Source organism: Astatotilapia calliptera, chromosome 11, assembly GCF_964374335.1.
Source record: "Astatotilapia calliptera chromosome 11, fAstCal68.1, whole genome shotgun sequence".
In the NCBI taxonomy this organism is placed as follows: domain Eukaryota; kingdom Metazoa; phylum Chordata; class Actinopteri; order Cichliformes; family Cichlidae; genus Astatotilapia; species Astatotilapia calliptera.
In genome coordinates this window covers 21,831,854-21,851,228 of record NC_137432.1, presented here as the reverse complement: position 1 = coordinate 21,851,228, position 19,375 = coordinate 21,831,854, and the positions used below count along the sequence as shown (strand labels likewise).

General features: G+C 42.5%; 2 protein-coding genes across 10 annotated transcripts in view; one reads left to right on the top strand and one right to left on the bottom strand.

Annotated features, from left to right (window-relative positions):
- Positions 1 to 5,634, top strand: part of epb41l4b (erythrocyte membrane protein band 4.1 like 4B) — a 28,696-nt gene extending 23,062 nt beyond the window's left edge. For all 3 annotated transcript variants that reach the window (XM_026185624.2, XM_026185625.2, XM_080307999.1), the window contains one exon: positions 181 to 5,634. In XM_026185624.2, coding sequence (XP_026041409.1) covers positions 181 to 244 — 64 coding nt within the window. In that variant the 3' untranslated portion in view covers positions 245 to 5,634. The remainder of the gene's footprint in view (positions 1 to 180) is intronic.
- Positions 5,372 to 19,357, bottom strand: esrp1 (epithelial splicing regulatory protein 1). Of its 7 annotated transcripts, none has more exons than XM_080307994.1 (16): positions 18,996 to 19,357; positions 18,436 to 18,594; positions 18,201 to 18,317; positions 17,708 to 17,819; positions 16,631 to 16,774; positions 16,209 to 16,263; positions 16,013 to 16,123; positions 15,733 to 15,865; positions 15,608 to 15,650; positions 14,665 to 14,984; positions 13,758 to 13,982; positions 13,404 to 13,656; positions 11,895 to 12,075; positions 8,603 to 8,744; positions 8,054 to 8,143; positions 5,372 to 6,717 (listed from the first exon to the last, which is right to left on the bottom strand). In XM_080307994.1, exons 1-16 carry the CDS (start codon positions 19,125 to 19,127, stop codon positions 6,583 to 6,585), a joined length of 2,352 nt encoding a protein of 783 aa, XP_080164120.1. In that variant the 5' UTR covers positions 19,128 to 19,357; the 3' UTR covers positions 5,372 to 6,582. The 7 variants fall into 7 exon arrangements, with proteins under 7 accessions (XP_080164120.1, XP_080164124.1, XP_080164121.1 ...); XM_080307998.1 differs by having other exon boundaries at positions 8,021 to 8,143; positions 16,013 to 16,120; XM_080307995.1 differs by having other exon boundaries at positions 16,013 to 16,120.
- Positions 19,358 to 19,375: the final 18 nt, after the last annotated feature.

Genomic DNA, 19,375 nt, shown 5'->3' with positions numbered 1-19,375 from the left:
TCTTATCCTGTAGCTGCTGTTCTTTGTCTTTGTAACGCAGACTTTGTGTTGTTTCTGTCATAGTTACTGTTGTAAAATGTTTGTTTTTTTTAATTTTCTGTTATGAAAATTATATTTCACCTTGTTGCAGAAACAAAAGTTCAAGTTTAGAGCTGTTAAATCGTATGTTCGTGTCTGCAGCGGAGAAGAAATTAGGGTGGACAGAGAGAAGATCCTGAGAGCGCTCCTGATGACAGAGCTCTGAGACCTCGACCCGTCAGACGGAAGCTAAGAAGTCCCAAAGTCACTGGTGTCAGTCAGCATTTGTATACTTGCATTGCACATTTAGCAGTTATAAATCTATATTTGCATAAAGGCGGTTGTTATATTTGCTTAACTGTTATTTTAGAAAGAAGGCTCTTTGTAATAACTGAACTGAACCTGTACAAAAAAGTGAAATGGAAACAAGTGGATTCACTCACATGCATTACAGACGAGCTACAGACTGTATTCCTGGTGCTGCCTGCATGATTAATGTTTCCCTAAACGATTATCGGATTTTGCTTTGGACTTCTGTTTATGTGTGAGTTCATCCTCATTGTCTTCATCGCCGTGTCCGTGCTGATGCCTAAACTGTGTTTCAGACAGCGACTGTTGAAGCTTTGATCTCCATGTAAAAAGCACCCCTGAAATGAAAGTCACTCACTTTCAAATCAGTTTGTTCAAAATGTAAATACTCATTGATATCCTGAGAACAGAGCAGGCGTTGTAAATGCTTACCTCAGTACTGTAATTCCTATATCAGATATCCATTTTTTTACACGCAAAAAAACATCAGCAGCGTCTGTGGTTTTAAAGAAAATCCTGAACAGTGTGAGTTGAAAGTGAAAACTGAATATATCGACACCTCAGTCTCCGTGTGCCCACCAGGAGGCGCCAAAGCTCCTGTGGCAGCAGCCTTGATCTTGTGTTACAGGTGTTCATGAAAAACCTCTCTTGCGTCCCTTTGCTGTGTTTTTAACATGCAGCTCAAAACCAAATCTGGCCTCAGAGGTCAGACCCTTGGAAATATTTAATTACTGCGCAAAAAACAAAAACTTCACTTCAGCCCTTCTTTGTCACAATCCGAGGCAGCACATGATCTGCACCTGTACTGTATGTTGCTGATTGAGTTTTCCTACCTTGGACTGGATCTCAATAAAGGCCACATCATCGGTTTGACAACTCTGCAGCAGCATCTTTGTTTCTTTTCTTCCTTCCTGACATGGGAATGTGGCTCGGCCTCGCCCTGCCTGCCGGTTTGTTAGGTATGTGCCTCTCACCCTCCCTGCGACGGAACAAAAGATGTGTGCTGTGCGGGACTTTAGAGAGGTATCTGCCAGTGCGGTGAGTCAGCCTGTTAATTGTACCTCTGTTTTGTGTTAGATAATTCATCTTCAAGGTGAGATGCAGCACAGCAGAAAGAGGGAGGGAGAGAAGAACTGCTTCGAAGTGAATCTGCTGTAAATGATTCAGTTTTTTAAAAATGGGGGAAGCCTGCGCAGACTTCGGCATTTGGCCCTCCCACTGGTTTTGAAACAACTGCAAAATCGTCCTTCATAATTTCTCAGCTCAACCTGCATTACAAGCTTAAATTCGTTGTGGAATTTGTTTTTCTCACAAAGCTGCACAGTAGCAGAGGAGGGGCGAGCAAACACCGCAGTTATGGTGACCACAACAAATGGGATCTTCTGCTTTTCTGGGAATTGATATTTGAGAAATTAACAGGCACAGGAACAGTTAAAGGAACAGAGGTGTTTCTACCATTTTTTTTTAATGGGCTCAGTCTTTTAAGATTGATTAACATTTAAGCATTAATAAAACAATGATTAACGTTTTTTACATTCTAAAAACTGTGTGCCCTCTTGCACATCTATAGATGATAAAATACTCCTACTTCGATTACAGGGCTTGGTTCCCTCACAAACAAGAAGTTTTACACATGAACAGGACAAATCTAACCTTTTAACAGCTGAGCAGCTGAAGGAAGCCAATCTGGTTGTTCAGTCTGACGTCACTAGCCGTGTCTGGGCCTAAACTCCGCTGCAGGTCCATATATTAAACGATCACTGTGGCATTACTGAGAGTTGAAAAACTGTCTAAAGTCTTTCATCTTTAATAAAATGATCAGCGTTCTGCTCTACCAGGTGTAACAATTGAGTTTAACATCCAGGCATCCATGAAAACGGAATTTATGACATTTAACGGAGTTAGAAGTTAGCAGGGAGTTAGCTCGCTAGCTTCTATCTAAATACAATATAGCATGTCCTGACTGCGGGGTTTTGGAAACAAATTAAAACGTACAGCTCTGTTATCACTTCCAGCATAAATGAAGACAGAAAACTAAACAGCAGTGACGTTTGTAGGGTTACTGAAGTTTGGCTAGCTGGTATATAATGATGTGCTGCGTGACCGCTAGCGACACAGCTACGTTAGCATAATATAAACAAGCTAACTTTTTTTTCCACTCGATAAAAGTTAACGTGAGTGTTCTCGGTGGTCAGGAACAAATGTAATCGCATGGCAGGATGCTGTAAAAGGACCAAACTTCAGCCAGGAGAACAACTGAGATAATCCATCCACAATACGAGGTTAGTCATTCATATACTGCTGCATGGGCTGGGCTGTAGTTACATCCTAAGGTTTTAAAAACTGAGCTTAAATAAATGATTAGTGGTAATAAAAGCCGAGGGAGGTCAACAGGGATCACTGACTGTTTTAGGAGCTTTTTGAGATCAAATAGAAGAAAATACATAACATTAAACATGTTAACAACACAAAAGCCATATTAAACGCAGACTACTTTAGACCCGGAAGTAGGATTCGTCGCGTCATCACTGAACAACCGGATCACGTAAGCTAAAGTGACAGCCACGCCTTTAAAAACCAATATTAAGTGGAGTTTGAATGGTCTCCTGTTAACCACAAAGACAATGTGGTTAAGAAACAAACACCTGAAACTATATAAAACACGTAGACGCTTTTGTTCTGTCATTAAACCCTTTGTTAGACTGCATCGGGGAATAAAAGAAGATAAAGACACTAGGCAGCTTGTTACAGTTAACTGTCACTACATACAAAAAGCTGTTCACTCTTTAATTCACTTCAGTTTGTTTCTGTGTTATTTTTAATCTTCATTAACTATGTTGTACATGTATGTGTGTCAGAGGCAAGATTCTGGAAAGTCAGTACAGGTTTTACAATAAAAACAGAACTTTCTAAAAGCAGCTGACTCACAGTGTCGTGGACATCCACAATAGATATTTGTCTATCAAAGCCTCATAAGGCAAGTTTTGATTCAAATGTTTACCAAACTAACAAACACTAAAATAAGGATATTTCCTCTAAATTAGTTTTCGAAGGTCACAAAATCCTTTCAGTTTTAATTTTTCAAAATTCCTAAACTAAAATGTTTTATATGTTTTGTAGTTAACTATAATAACCTTGCTGCAGGTCACATTGCAAAGACAGAAAATGACATACATGATGTTACATAAAGACAGGCAAAAATAGAAAGCCGACTCCTTCACTTAATGTACTTAATGTACTTAAAAGAGTGCGTAGACAGTCGAATACGTTGCCCTCCATGACTCTATATACTAAACCTCCACAGACCTTCTTTACTTCCCTCGTTAGCGATATCTTAATAGACCTGGAGCACTGCAGGTAGACTGTCCATCATATTGCACCATGCAAAGTGACTGCATGCTCATTTTCTGATACCAAGCTTCTGAAACTCTCTGGGCTGGCCTATATACATTTTTTTGCTGAACTTCCAGCCATTCGTTGTGAATGTATGAGCCTTACATGAAAGTCTATGGCTTCTCAAATGAGTTAAAGAACATGCTGCCTCAGGAGCTTAACTGTATCAACTGCAAGCAGACAATGTGCATTGTAGTGGATTTAGAATCCATATTTTGCCACTGCATTTCTGTGTGCACCAACTGCATGTTTTACTCCAGGCTGTAACTCTGCAGACCACTGCAAATCTTCTCTGTCAGTCATGCTGCGTCTAAACTATCAGCGTTTTGAAAATGTAAAAAACTCTCCATTATAATAATAATAATACGTTTTTTTCTTTGTGTCATTGCTTCATCAACCTGACTTTTCAACTTCACTGAAAGAAGATGTCCAGTTGTGTGTCTGCTATATGAAAAAAGATAGCGATAGCATCCAGATCACATGGACAGTGTTGTGCCAATAAGTGATTTCAGGTATTTGCTGAAAAAATGATTGCCTGTGTTTAAACTGGCCTATAATCTATAAAACATATGTCAAACATACCTTATAAATGATATTAAGTGCTACCTTCTAGACCTGCCCCTGCACAGGTAGTTTATACCTATTATACACTTTTAAATAAACACTTTTATTAACACTAGCTCTGTGAAAATGGCTCCAAAAACATTTCATACTGAGTGACATGGGTTTCTTTGGGTTTGTGGGGACTTCATCCACATAAGTAAATGTTGCAAGGACAGGATATAAGTGTGGAACATGAAAAAGATTAAAGATCATCTCCTGCTAAATGTTAAATAACTAAAATAATCCTCTTGTTATTAAAAAAAAAAAAACTTCCCTTTTCCTGATAGTTGTCTGTCCCTGACAAACCCTGGATTATTTTCTTAATAAAAGATTTGATTTAATCTACTCTGATTCTTTAAATCTAAGACGTGCTCAGTTCAATCAATAAATTAAAAATTCCCTAAATGAGCTGCACTTATCTGCACTTTTTTCATACCAGTGTAACTTCACTGGATTTCTCCACAACATCTTACAGACAATACATTTATTTTCCAGACGTCAAAAAGGTGAGAAAAACTTTGTCACATGGATAAAAATAAATAAATTCTTCCTGCTGGTTTGGACAGTGTGTGTGTGTGTGTGAGTGTGTGTGTGTGTTTTGTGAGTGGGAGACTAAGTGTTTTTAAAAGAGATTATTTGGGTGGGGTGCAGAAGATTGTATTACACAATGTAACTCTGCCCTGAGGGGGTCTGACATGGTTTTGTCTGCTTTCCTTCTCTCTTCCCACTTCCTGATCTATTTTCTGCTCTTTTCCACGCAGTAAAAAGAGAGGCCATCCTCTCACATAATGTGTTCAGTGTGTCTAGATGACAATAGCTTCTTTGCTATAGCATGTGTATGCGGGCACCGCAGAGGTAATCGCTGAGGACAGTGAGAGGGAGTTCCCACAGTTTCGCCCTGAGCCACGTTGTGTCACGAGACAAGCTCCACCTGCATATTTGCACTCCTGCACTTTAAAAACCCTCATGAGACACAAACAGGCATACTACACGGCAAAGTGAAATGATCAGAAGGTAAACAGTGAAATCAAACAGCTGGAGGATGACAAACTTGACATGTTAAGTTTATTGTTTGTTTTTCTTTTTCTTTTTCAGCATGCCTGCAGTAGGGCGTCCTGAGGAGGATTAAATCCTGCTGTGGCACATGCGTACAGAAACATGAAGCCCAAACATCAACTTTATGCTGAGCATAAACGGCATTTAAATTCACATGAAACATATCCGACACGTCCTTCATTTCCTTTCCTTTTCGCCTTTCCTAAAAATCTACAGGTTCAAAAGAAGTACGGTGATTAGATTTCTTAGAGCAACCTGTTTGTTCAAAAACGTTCTCCAATAACAGCGTAGACGGTGGAAAGAAGACAAGGAAAGTGTGATGGACTGCTAAAAATATGTCACAGAAGTGGTCATAAACCGGCTCTGGCTTTACTCTTTGCACAGTAAGCTGAGAGCTTGTGATCTGAGCCCTCTTGAAGAATGCAAATTTGTAGTTAAATTACTGAGAAGTGGGACCGTCTTCTTTTCAGCTGAATCCAAATACACAACAAGGCAACTTTGGCGTGGCGCAGCATGGAAACATACCCTTGTCAGACACATAAAGGAGGGGGCTAATGAAGTGTGAGATGTCACAGTTTTTGTAAATTGAGGCCTCATAACAAGGTCCAGGCTATCAGACAAACTCACAGTGTAACATATAGGATATCATTCAAACATACTGCTATTATTTTCATTAGTAGTCTTATTGATTAGCAGTGCATTGATATTTGGCATTATGTAAACATCTTAAAGTTTCACTACTAACTTCTTCATGCACTAAAGCTTCCAATACAATCACTGTGTACTGTATCAAATGTATATAAACACATACAATGTAATGCATTAACAGATTATGTAATAAAACATCTCAACACAGCCATGCGTAATACTCATTCTCATCTCTTTCACACTCACACACTTTCACTCTTCACAGAAAAGCTTAAACGTTTAGCTCAATTGCTACTAAGTCACTCCTCTCTAGTTTGGCTAACAAATATGTACCGTAATGATTACAATAGAACAGGTTAAAAAATCTCTATAAAGCTTTTAAAATACACAATGTGCAATATAAGATGAGAATGCTATTGTTGGCTAAGGCCACAGAGAATTTGGTATAAAATACATTAATTTCTGTTGCTAAAGATATAAATAACACATCTAAAAGGCTATTTAAAAAAAAAATCTAACAAGTCTTTGACATATACCAAATTATCACATGTGACCCTAGAGCAGGGTCAAATCCAAATACTGCCCCCCTGGCTTGGTCATGAGAGCAGGTAGTGACATAAGAGGAGCCTCACTTGAGCTGCACTGACCAATCAGACTGCTGCTCAGGAGGGAAACAGACTCTGCAGGATTCTGCGGAGAGAAGAAGAACAAGGGTGAGGAAAGAGTTTTAGCCCCCAACAACAACAAAAAAAAGCACCTGCACCAGACATTACCCATCACCTTCTCAATCACCTAAAGCTGTTATTACCCATCTATTACACTACCACATTGCGACAGCACCATCTGACCGTTGACTAAGCCCCGCCCCCTTAGGTATTGTTGCAATTGTTCTGTAAAGTAATTTTACTCTTCAGCAGGCCAGTTTCGCAGCAGACATTTTGGCATGAAGCAGCAGGTAATCACAAATGTCTGAGAAAGGACGTTAATAAATATATCTATAAGATTACAGTTAACCTGGTTCTGCCAGAAGATTCTTCCTGCAAAAAGGGAGTTTCTCCTTCTCACTGTTGCCAAGCGCTTGCCCTTAGGTGTGTTGTTGCAGTTCCCTTCTGTTATTGTAGGGTCTTTACCGTTTCAATTTTATTCGTTTCTGTGTTCTTTTTAGTGTTTCTAATTATCATTTGTCAGGTGGAAAATTCTAGAAGCTCAGAACAAGCGTTACAATAAAAACACATGACTCACAGCCAAGTGGATATGGCAGTCACACTAAACATCTGTGTCATTACCTCCTCAGGATTAATGCATTCAAAAAGAAATTGAGCATAAAGTACAAAATGCTATTTTAGTTAGTTTTAGGGGGAGTTTTGAGAGGGGGGGAGGTAAGTTGTTTTTTTTTTAAATTTAGGTTAACTATATACATTTTCATACCTAGTTTTATGTACCTATAATATCCTTGTATTGATGTATGAAACATTAAAAAAATGTATCTTTAATACTGCAATGTAACAGTAAAAATGAGGACTTATTACTGGTTATCTGGGTAAGAGAACAATTCAAACTTTAAAGCAGCTACTTTCACTTTCACAATATTTTTATGTTGTTCTGTGATGAAAATGTCACCACTGAGGAGTTTCTTGCGCCCGCTATTTGACTTTCACGCTGTCTGGACATGCAGAAAAAGGACCATGCCTGTACAGTCAAAGGGGAGAGGGTTCAGTGGACCGTCAGTCGGCTATGTGGTGCTCAGTGTTTTCATTAAAGGCTTCACGAGCGGACAGAAAAAAGGTTAAACAAACGCCATGTGAAAACCCATGAAATACCTAAAAACCAAGAGATTTCCTCCAATTATTTAACCTAGTCAAAAGGAAATACCTGAAAATTCCCCATTAATGTGGAAAATGGTGCCCTGTAAGCCCTGGTGACCAGTAAAACCACAGCTACAACACCTTCTCTAAATTAAATCCCCCCGACTGATCCCTCAGCCAATCCTTACCTGCCACCTGCCTCAGACACCTTAAATACACACCCATTCTTTGGGCTGCGTAAGCAATGTCCTGGTCGGGTCATGAGTGTGCACGGGCCCGTGGGCGTGCATGAAAGCATCCTCGGGAGCATACTGTGGCATGAGGAAGGGGGAGGAATGATAGAGATGGGGGCTGAGACACATGTAGCCATAGACACTAATCTAAAGGCCTTTAAAATACAGAAAACAAAACCCAGTCTGTCTCAATATATTGCTTAAAGTAGTCCTTATCATGTCATAATTTATCTTCAGATTCTTCGTACTCTTTCAGGTTTAAATAAGATCTGAGATTCTCCAGTTCAAGTTGAAGCAAGCAGCAATCCGTGTGTGACAGAACAGGGAGAGGAGACAGGATAAACTAGTTTGATAGCCTCTGGGCAAACACAGTGGATGCCTGACAATACACACCCATAATACGAGGAGATTTGAATACAACACTTTGGATCCTACAGTGAGGTATGAGAGCTCTGAAGGCACAGAAAATCTCCATTATAGGAACTTCATTAATAAAATGCTAAGTGCACGGTGCATTTGAAGGACGCCACCTCTTACCTGGTAACCCTGCACTGCATTTATGAGCTCTTTGACTCCGTTGCTGTTGTAGGTCAGACCGGGCATACGCACCAGGCCTCCCGGCGAGGCAATGGAGGAGGGGGAGGGGAAGAAACCTAAGGTGTTAGGTGAGCCAGGTGGACTGGAAAAGAAAAAAAAAAGGAAAACAACAAGAAGGGAAAAAGGACAGAGACTGTTATCCTAAGTACAAAACCAGCATAAACATGTATCTTCTCAGAAAACACAACGTATGCAGCAGGATTCAGGAAAAACAAGACTGGGAGTAACTCTGGGTGTTGTCTTTGAGTGAGCTGCTCTCTCAGTCTCTGATGGCTCACCAAAGAGAACCAGAGGTCAATGCTTGTTTACCAAGTACTTTGATAACGCAGACTTCAGTCATTAACTACCCTTGCCCCAGCCTTTCTCCTTGGCAGTATATAATTCAACCAAGTACAAAATGCTCGACCTCTTTTCTTTTTTTTTTTTTTTAAATGGGAAAAAACCTTTATAGTTATTGCAAGTTTTAGGTGTTTTTAATCACTCACTAATGTACACAACATGTTTCAGTGAAAGTAAAACTATTTTGAGTTTGATTGATGCTATGCAGGCGGTTCAAAGAAGAAGATGACTAAGAATGAAGAAGATCAAGCGTGGATAGCAGTTCCACATTTCTTATGCACATCCTGAACTTTTGCAGGGCTTTATGAGAGAAATATAAATATATGAATCACTCAAGCCCAACACTCAGTCTTTAACCTGCCGGCCTTGCAGTACAAAGTGTGCATATCTTTATGAATAAAGCAAGTAAATAAGTGTCCAGCAGCTCTACACAGGCAGCTCCCTAAACCAAATGGACTATTTCCATTCACAGGGGTATGCCAGGACTGGGGAATCCACCTCTTATGTGCTACATGTGAGAAATGGAAGCTCTGCCTGGATCTGAGAGTTTGTCTGAGAGCAACTTCACCCACCAGTAAACAACCCACAAGTAAACATCACCCGGCAGCCTCGGCTTAGCGTCGGTTGGCTCGTAAATTTCTTTATAGAAATTCAGGAGTGGTTGATTTAATGTGAGAAAGGAAGATTACTTAATGGGAGAAACAACAGTAAGCTCTCACAAAGCATCAAGGATATTTCAGGTAAATGTGTACATACAGTGGGGCAAAAAAGTATTTAGTCAGCCACCGATTGTGCAAGTTCCCCCACCTAAAATGATGACAGAGGTCAGTAATTTGCACCAGAGGTACACTTCAACTGTGAGAGACAAAATGTGAAAAAAAAAAAATCCATGAATCCACATGGTAGGATTTGTAAAGAATTTATTCGTAAATCAGGGTGGAAAATAAGTATTTGGTCAATAACAAAAATACAACTCAATACTTTGTAACATAACCTTTGTTGGCAATAACAGAGGTCAAACGTTTACTATAGGTCTTTACCAGGTTTGCACACACAGTAGCTGGTATTTTGGCCCATTCCTCCATGCAGATCTTCTTGAGAGCAGTGATGTTTTGGGGCTGTCGCCGAGCAACACGGACTTTCAACTCCCGCCACAGATTTTCTATGGGGTTGAGGTCTGGAGACTGGCTAGGCCACTCCAGGACTTTCAAATGCTTCTTACGGAGCCACTCCTTTGTTGCCCGGGCGGTGTGTTTTGGATCATTGTCATGTTGGAAGACCCAGCCTCGTTTCATCTTCAAAGTTCTCACTGATGGAAGGAGGTTTTGGCTCAAAATCTCACGATACATGGCCCCATTCATTCTGTCCTTAACACGGATCAGTCGTCCTGTCCCCTTGGCAGAAAAACAGCCCCATAGCATGATGTTTCCACCCCCATGCTTCACAGTAGGTATGGTGTTCTTGGGATGCAACTCAGTATTCTTCTTCCTCCAAACACGACGAGTTGAGTTTATACCAAAAAGTTCTACTTTGGTTTCATCTGACCACATGACATTCTCCCAATCCTCTGCTGTATCATCCATGTGCTCTCTGGCAAACTTCAGACGGGCCTGGACATGCACTGGCTTCAGCAGCGGAACACGTCTGGCACTGCGGGATTTGATTCCCTGCCGTTGTAGTGTGTTACTGATGGTGACCTTTGTTACTTTGGTCCCAGCTCTCTGCAGGTCATTCACCAGGTCCCCCCGTGTGGTTCTGGGATCTTTGCTCACCGTTCTCATGATCATTTTGACCCCACGGGATGAGATCTTGCGTGGAGCCCCAGATCGAGGGAGATTATCAGTGGTCTTGTATGTCTTCCATTTTCTGATGATTGCTCCCACAGTTGATTTTTTCACACCAAGCTGCTTGCCTATTGTAGATTCACTCTTCCCAGTCTGGTGCAGGTCTACAATACTTTTCCTGGTGTCCTTCAAAAGCTCTTTGGTCTTGGCCATGGCGGAGTTTGGAGTCTGACTGTTTGAGGCTGTGGACAGGTGTCTTTTATACAGATGATGAGTTCAAACAGGTGCCATTCATACAGGTAACGAGTGGGGGACAGAAAAGCTTCTTACAGAAGACGTTACAGGTCTGTGAGAGCCAGAGATTTTCCTTGTTTGAGGTGACCAAATACTTATTTTCCACCCTGATTTACGAATAAATTTTTTACAAATCCTACCATGTGAATTCATGGATTTTTTTTTTCACATTCTGTCTCTCACAGTTGAAGTGTACCTCTGGTGCAAATTACTGACCTCTGTCATCATTTTAGGTGGGGGAACTTGCACAATCGGTGGCTGACTAAATACTTTTTTGCCCCACTGTATTTACAGATTTTCAGCTGGAACAAGGTGAATTTCTTTTTGAGTTCACAAGATTTTCAGAAAGCTTGACCTCTGTCAAGGTCACTGAGATTTGAACTCATCTGAGATTTTTAGTAGATATTACTATGGTAACAATTTGAAGCTCCTATGTCGCTTTGTTCTCGAGTTATAGCATTCACAAACTTAGGTGTCCAGGCTGCCCGCCCGCCTGGCAGGATGCCGACAATAGCCCCTCAGGCTTTGAAGGCTGAGAGGTAAAAACTGTGAGAATTCCTGCACACTGTTAAAACAATAACTTTCTGTGACCTTTATGCGAACTAATCAGACAAATCAAAACTTTTCAAACAGATAAAATCAAATAATTTCGGCAATGAAGAGAGTTTTCCCTTTGGACCTTCCACTAACAGACCTCTCACCTATTCACCAATGCAAATATTTAATATTTAAACATTTTTGAAAATATTTTCACAAGCTGAGCCATTTAATCTCTGATTCAATAAATCCCTTCATCTGTAAATACCATTGTTTACCTGGGGTAGTAGGCTGCGTAGTTCATGTATAGCTGAGCTGAGGCGGGGTAGTAGGCATGTCCTGGTGGTAGGGGGCGAGGAGCCAGGACCACCTGCCCAATGGGAGGGTAGAGAGCAGCAGCAGCCTCTGGAGGCAGGACAGGTGGAGCAGGTGTGAAGGAATAAGATGGTGGCGATAAACCTGGCGAGGAGGAGAGGTAAAAGATTTTTAACCAGACGAACAGAGACACGCGTGAACAGAGACATGGTGGAGAAGTCTGCAAGGTCATTGTTTGTTTTTTGGAGAGGTGCTCATGCAAATCTACAAACAATGACCCTCCACAACATCACTCAGCACCTGACACACTTTGAATGTATGCACGTGGCAAACAATGAAAGCGTCAGCGTATTGTACACTACGCTGGACCACCGATGGGCCTGTAACCTGTATGTTTCATTATTTCAGTATTTTATTATCACCTCTGTGTAATTTCGGAGCAGGTAAGATGCTTTTAATTCACTCGACAGTTGTCAGTGTTTAGCAGCATCTGGTTTATACTTTCTCATATGCATTCATGCATAAAGCCTTCCAAGTATTAAATATTAGCAAAACGAGAGCCACAGCGCTGTCAGAGAACAGAGACACTGTCTAAATGCAGGGGACAGTGCCGCCTGAGCACTTTATCCTCCTTGCATGGTGATTCTGGCTGTTCCTGCAGTCTGTGTGTGCATTTTCAACATTTAATTTCATCTCATCATGGACCTTTTTAAAACCCGCATGTCTAGCCTTGAATCCCTGTGTTGTGTCCCTTTCACTAATGTGAACTATTTCATATTAAACAGCTCATAACCATTAGACGTGTTATAATCCTCTCTTTTTGAAAACTAAGAGTCCACATTTAAGTCGAAGGACTACACACACAGAGATCAATCCACCATCTACGCACCAGCGTTCAGATATGCCCACAGCCTTTACACAGCTCCTGATTGGACAAGCACAGGAGATGCACACACCAGAGGTGTGCCAGGCCATTGAGGCCTAATCCCACAACCACCTCTACTCATCTGATAAGATTAGAGAGATGTAAGCCATTTTTGATGTTTTATGAAGATAGCTGGAATCAAACTGTCTTGCTTACACTTTCCCAACCCTTTCAGATTTTTATGAAATACTTCAGCAGTGTAAGAGAGTGGAATTTATGAGATCGACAAACATGCCACTAAAAACAAACTACAGTATTTTCATCTAAATGTGTGAACACAGGCAACAACTGAAAAAAGGATGGTTACCCCATTAGGTTTATTAGGTCATGCAGATGGGTAATTTAATCACACTAAATTACAAAGAGGTGACACACTCACATACACCAACACAAACTCTCAGACACACAGTTTTCGATCCTCCTGGTTAGACCAGATTTCCTCATCTTCCCACAGTTTGAGATTGGAGAAAAACCCAGCAACCCTGCACAAGGCAGGAGCCCACCTACCCTGCAGTCCCGAAGCAACCCAGCTCCCAGCAGCACTTACGTCTTGACTTACATGGCGGCGGGCTGAGCCCTGTCCCACTCCTGCTCCGGGTGTGTGTGTGTGTATGCGTGTGCGAGAGCGAGCCTCCCATCAGCACGAGGCCCATCTCCTCTGCGCTGCAGGGAAACACCTCCACGTAGCGGCTGTTTGCCCCACGCTGGCTGGACATCACATGCTTGTGAAGCCGCTGCGAAGCTTGGAGCGCTCGCTCAGCTGATGTCATCTGGATGAAGCAGTCACCTGACGGACGACCCTGAAAGCGGAGACGAATCAGAGATTACTCCGCAACACCTGTAAATTTGTGCTAGAAAGCATGTGAGTCAATGGGTGTGTCAGTGTGGGTGCTGCATGTACCTGCTGGTTGAGGACCATGTGCACTCCATGCGGTCTGATATCCTGTGTAAACTCGCCCAGGAAGGTGAGGATGTCCTCTATGCTCGCCGTGTACGGCAGCCCTCTCAGCCGCAGGCAGTCTCTCACTCCACCAGGAGGGGGCAGAAGAGACACCGTGGGCAGCACAGGCATCAGAGGGGCAGGGGCCACGGAGATCAGAGGGGTTGAGGAGTACCTGTTTAGCACCTAAGACACAGTTTCAAATTACATACCCTGCCTAAAGCAAAAACCTACCGAGTACGCAGTGAAGTTTTAGGAAACCCTTTCTCCTCTAGTACTGACAGGTAAAAGTCACTAACTATAACTCAAAAGCAAACATCTCAAGCAGAACAAAGCCAAGTCCAAGCTGTGTTTAAATATGACGCAACGTCAGACAGGAGCTGGCGTGGTGCCAACAGGACACCAGCGTGTTTGCATTTCTGGAGAGGACCAATAAACCTCGCAAGTGTCTCACACACACACACACACACACCACGAAAGGCCTCTGCATAGATATGTAGGTGGACTGTCTGCTTATCAGTCCAGAAAGATAAGAAAATGAATGCCAAAGAGACACAAAGAGCAGTGGAGCACACGAAGAGCGAAAGAAAGTTCAAAAGAGAAAGGAGCAGCTAGAATAACCGTTTGTAGGGAAACATGCACACACAGTCCACCTTGTTTTACTGGTCCCCACCCATGAGCTTCTCTCCTATAATGCCTACAACTGCCTGAGAAGATAAGAAACACACCCTCACGTTGTCACTCTTTGCTGCTGTGGCCAAATAAACAAACAGTTTTTCTCCTCTAAAACCTACAAGTGAGCACACAATCAAGCACATTTCACTCAACCGGACACCGTAAAACAAACCGAAGAAACACCCCGGCGTACCTGCTGCACCTCTGCTGCCGTACTCTTAAAAAGCTCGATATATCTTTTCCCCAGGATTTCCTTGTGTTTCCTCAAGGCGCACTGAGCATGTTCTTCACAGGCAAACAAAACAAACGCGTCGCCGGTGGGACGTCCATCTGGGTAGCGAACAAACAGGATGCCGTCCTTTCCCCCGCTGACGGGACACGTCTCTTTAAGTTCATCCTCTGGCGAGAAGAAGGCGAGCACCTGCTCGTGCGTGGCGGTGAAAGGGAGGCCTCGCATCCTCACTATGATCTGGTCCTCGCGGGACAGGAACATTGCTACCTCATGAGACGTACCTGACACAGAGAGAATGACACGGGCAAGCCCGTTCAACTAGTGTTAGTTGGCCTCCTTCTTCTTCTGCAATTGATAAGAGTGATGCTAAATCTGACTTTTCAAGCCTCTGTGATTTTGAGTAATCGTCTAAATCTCTCATCTGTATGACGATAAACTTTAGCTTTATGTAATGAGGTCACTTCTGGTTTCTGGGAGGCGTTCATCATGTGAGTAAAATTATTAATATTCAGGTCAAATGACTCAGTGATGAGCTGTGCCTTGTTGACAAACTTATTGCCCTTCATAAAAGGCTGTGTTGCCATTAAATGGTATCACTGAGTCATAACCAACAGCTTTTTGTGCTAATAATAATTTTTCTTTTAAGATTACAAGTGGCATGAAGGAAAAATCCCAATGGACCTGGAGACATTTACAAAGGTCCTGAAACATTTTCAACTCCTAAAAATCATTATTACTAAATACATGAATTCAAGCTCATATAAGAAGTTGCTGAAGTATTAATAAAATAGCACCATAGAAGATCTCAAAGACTTCAAAAGTCCTCTTTTTCAACTCAGTTTCACTATATACACACATAAACCAGGCGGCTGCACTTAAGCTAACAGATATATGAACTTCCCACCTCCTGCTATCTTCAGGAAGTCATCTCCTGTCGCTTTATAAACCTGCCGATAGAGGGGAACGATGTTTAGTGATGGGACAATAATTTGGTGATGTGGCTGATTCTACTGTGTCCAGACGCCTTACCTCAATATATCTATTCCCCATGTGGTGTTTGTGTCTCTGCAACGCCAGCTCTCTGTGTTCCTCGCTCACAAAGCGAACCAGAGCTTCTCCATTCCTCCTCCCTTGAGCATTCAGGCACAACGCAACCCCTCCTCTAAAGAGAAGAGCACAGCATATGAAGGGGGTTATAAAGCCTCTCTGAAAACCTCTGTCAGCAGCAGCTTTCTGGGTGTCATCAGTGATTAAAAAAAGATGATAAACAGTGTAAAAATGTGCGCCTTTAAAGATGTCAGCAACGTACTTGGCGATGTTGAGGCCTCTGAAAAATCGAGCGATATCCTGGTCAGAAGACTGCCACGGCAATCCTCTGGCTCGGATCACCGTGTTGTCGCACACTTTCTCCATTTTACTGCTGCACACACACACACACACAGGTATTATTACAGTGGATTATCAGGGAACAAAAATAACGTGTATCTTTAATAAATGTTACTCACCAAGTGCCGCTCTCGAACTTCTCACTAACTCTCTCGGGGTTCGAAAACGTGTGGCCTGCAACAGCAAAGTGACAGAGTCACCATGATAACACACAAAGTAATCAAGCTGAGACCGTTTTTAAAAGGCAAAGCAAATGGTTAAAGTCTAAATCAGGTAAGACCTTACATTTCTTTCCTTTCTTAATTACCGGTTTGTTAAGTGGCACGCTCAAAAGTAGTACTATGAATCTTGGATCATCCATTTTTGGGGGGGAAATGATTAAAGGAAATTTCAGTTATCCTTAAAAGAGGTCCTAATTGATTTTCTAGTTTAGTTCACAGCAGGGTTTTACTTAAAGTAACACAGTTTTGGAACTCATTAGTAGTAAATCGATTTACTGATGTGTTTGCTAACATTACTCGGTAATGTACGTGGTACTTACAAAATGGCTCGGATAGCAGTGCCAGGACAACGCTGGACATAACCTGAAGCTGCTGTGTGGCTACTTCTGCAGGCAAAGGGACCGATGGATCCGGTGTGGCAGAGGGGTCCCACATGGTGGGCACATCAACAGGTATACTAAGAGCTGAGGAGGAGGTGGTTAAGGAGCACAAGCAAGAGAGCGACAGTGTTATTAATCATGAATGCATCGTGGTCCAGCAGGATTGGACGTTTGATTTCTTCTTTTTTTCCTCTCTCTCATTTCCTAAGTCCATTTTCAATTTAGTTGGAGTTGTATGCTTTGGGTGGAGCCCACTCTCTCAGCTTTCTTCTACACCTTCTCTGAATCAACCTGGAGTATTAAAAGGCAGGATATCCGCAAGATCGCTACACTGATCATCATGGCCGTAACCAGGCCCTCTTTGGTAACTGAGTTCCATTTAACCAGGAGGTTCATCTGCATTTAGAGTTGCCAGCCCTCTGTCCTATTCAAAAGAAGATCCGGTTGTATATGAGCGGAGTCATTCGCCTGCTCCCAAATAATTTCTGTTGCTGGTTTAATACATTTTTTAAAACTAGGTCTGATCTGTTTTTTCCCAAATCATGACAGAATAGACAGGTGTGTGAAAAAATGAAAAAAGTGAAAACAGAACAGCAATACACTCACGTGTTTTTCTTCCTATACCTGTGTGTGTGCGTGTGTGTGTGTGTGTGTGTGTGTGTGTGTGTGTGTGTGTGTGTGTGTGTGTGTGTGTGTGTGTGTGTGTGTGTGTGTGTGTGTGTGTATGGGGTTGGTCCTGTTGGGTAAACACACACTCTTTCACTAAGGGCTTAGTAAGGTGCTGCCACTCTTTCCTTATTTGCATTTCAAAACCTTTATCCCTACAGCCAACTGCTTAATGCGTGTGTTGTGGATTTTTGAGGGTAATGCAATGCACAGTATGAGAAAGAACCAATCAATCGGATCAAATCAATCGAGCAAAAAAAACAAATGTCTGGAAATCCATGACTTAGACGGCGTAAACAGGCAACAGGACATGAAATGTTAATGTAAACAGGTGACGTGTTAAAAGGATACACTCTGCCATGGTGTGGACATTCAGAGCTTTGAGGTCAGGAGCGGGGAAGTGCTTCTTGAACTCCTTCCGAAGGTCAAAGAAAGAGTAGAAACAGTCTGGGACCAGGATGTTCTGGAGAGGAATACAGTGTGAGTGAAAGGCCCATCAGCAGCTTCTGTTTTTATTGCTGTGAAACTCATGTTTGCACAGGCCACAAGAGCATGCACTGCCTACTTCTTGTATCATTAACACACAGTTTGAAGGCACTCAGGAGAAATTTCATGAGCATCATGTGTGCCTGTCTTTTATGTGCACGAGTGTGCGGTATACGCATGGGCGTGTGTCACCGCAGTGGCTTCTCCTGTAGATCAGCTTTCAGTGTTAACATTAAAGTTCAGCGAGCAGTGCGGTGCTGACACAACACAGCCCTCTGAGAGCGTCGAAGGCTCCCGCAGCAGTGAGTGAGTGAAACATCCGCCCTGGCTGCTAGGCGTGTTCCCCCGCCCCGCTCACCTTGCTCGCGGCCTCGGGGTGAATCACTTGGCGGATGTGGAGCTGCCCGTCTGTACACAAACACACCGACGTGCCTGCGCCCGCGCTGTTCACCTCATTTGTCAGTTGCAGATGAAACTGTAAAAACATTTAGAGGTATGGACTTTAATACAGCTGCTTTAACCAGTGCTGTAACTGTAATTAATAATCTATAAATGGCCTATTAATGGCTTTCTGGCTACTTTGAAGACATTACCATGTTTAAAGCTTTATCAACACTCGGTGCTTTGTACACACAGTCTGCTCCAGATCCATTCTCCTGTTCCACGCTCTCCTCCACCACATCCTCCTCCTCTTTTTCTTCTGTCAAGTCTGAGAGGTCAGGCTTTATGAGGAGCTCATTCACCTTGCCCAACTGGTTCAGAGAGGAAAAAAACAAGTCAGCCTTGAAACAGCCAGCCTAGCTAGAAACTCAGAGGTTTTGGAACAATATAATAAAACCAGCGTGAAATATGTGTGTTTGCTACATAGATATTATCACAGTGGAAAGCAGCAAAGGAGCAATTTAAACGTCTTACACATAAGGCAGAAGGTTTTTTGTAATTAAAGCGAACAATGATTTCTGAACAGGTGCGCGTAAGGAGGAATCCCACAAAAATCCCCCTGGCACACTTTTTTTTTCCTTATTAATATTGGTCTGACATCATGTATCGCTGTTTGCAGTCCACCTGTCCACTCCTTTGAACACCACATTTCCTGCTTTGGAGTTACGATGATTAGCAAGTAAGAACAAGCAGCCTACAAGTGAGTTTTTACCTTTTTGTTCTTTACATCCACGAGCTGCCAAACCAACTGCACGAGCTCCTTCTCGTCAGACCCCAGGAGATCTCCGCTCGCGCCAGATGTGGCGGTGAAAACCACCACCAGGTAGTCTACCTGCGCCGTCATCTGAATTTTTAAAAAAAGAACCGCAAACACACAGAAAACTAATCTAATACTAAACGAGACTAAAAGGGACTGAAGATCAGCGGGATGTGAGACGCGAGCGGGACGCGGGAGGTAGAAACGCCTTTACTCTGACACCTGAGCGCAAAGGTGAGCCCGTAAATCCAAAGTTTTGTCGCCTGTGAGATTTTATGTGAAGCCTCCCGCAGTCACCATCGCGAAGCAATGGCTGAACGCTCACCGCTTTTGTA

Bases quoted from the DNA above. Each gene is read 5' to 3' on its own strand.
- esrp1 (XM_080307994.1), bottom strand. From the start codon at position 19,127: ATGACGGCGCAGGTAGACTACCTGGTGGTGGTTTTCACCGCCACATCT. The intron at 17,820-18,200 runs GTGAGCGGGGCG...ATTCCTCTCCAG, and splicing joins ACCCCGAGGCCGCGAGCAAG to AACATCCTGGTCCCAGACTG. The intron at 15,651-15,732 runs GTAAGGCGTCTG...CTCTATCGGCAG, and splicing joins TGGGGAATAGATATATTGAG to GTTTATAAAGCGACAGGAGA.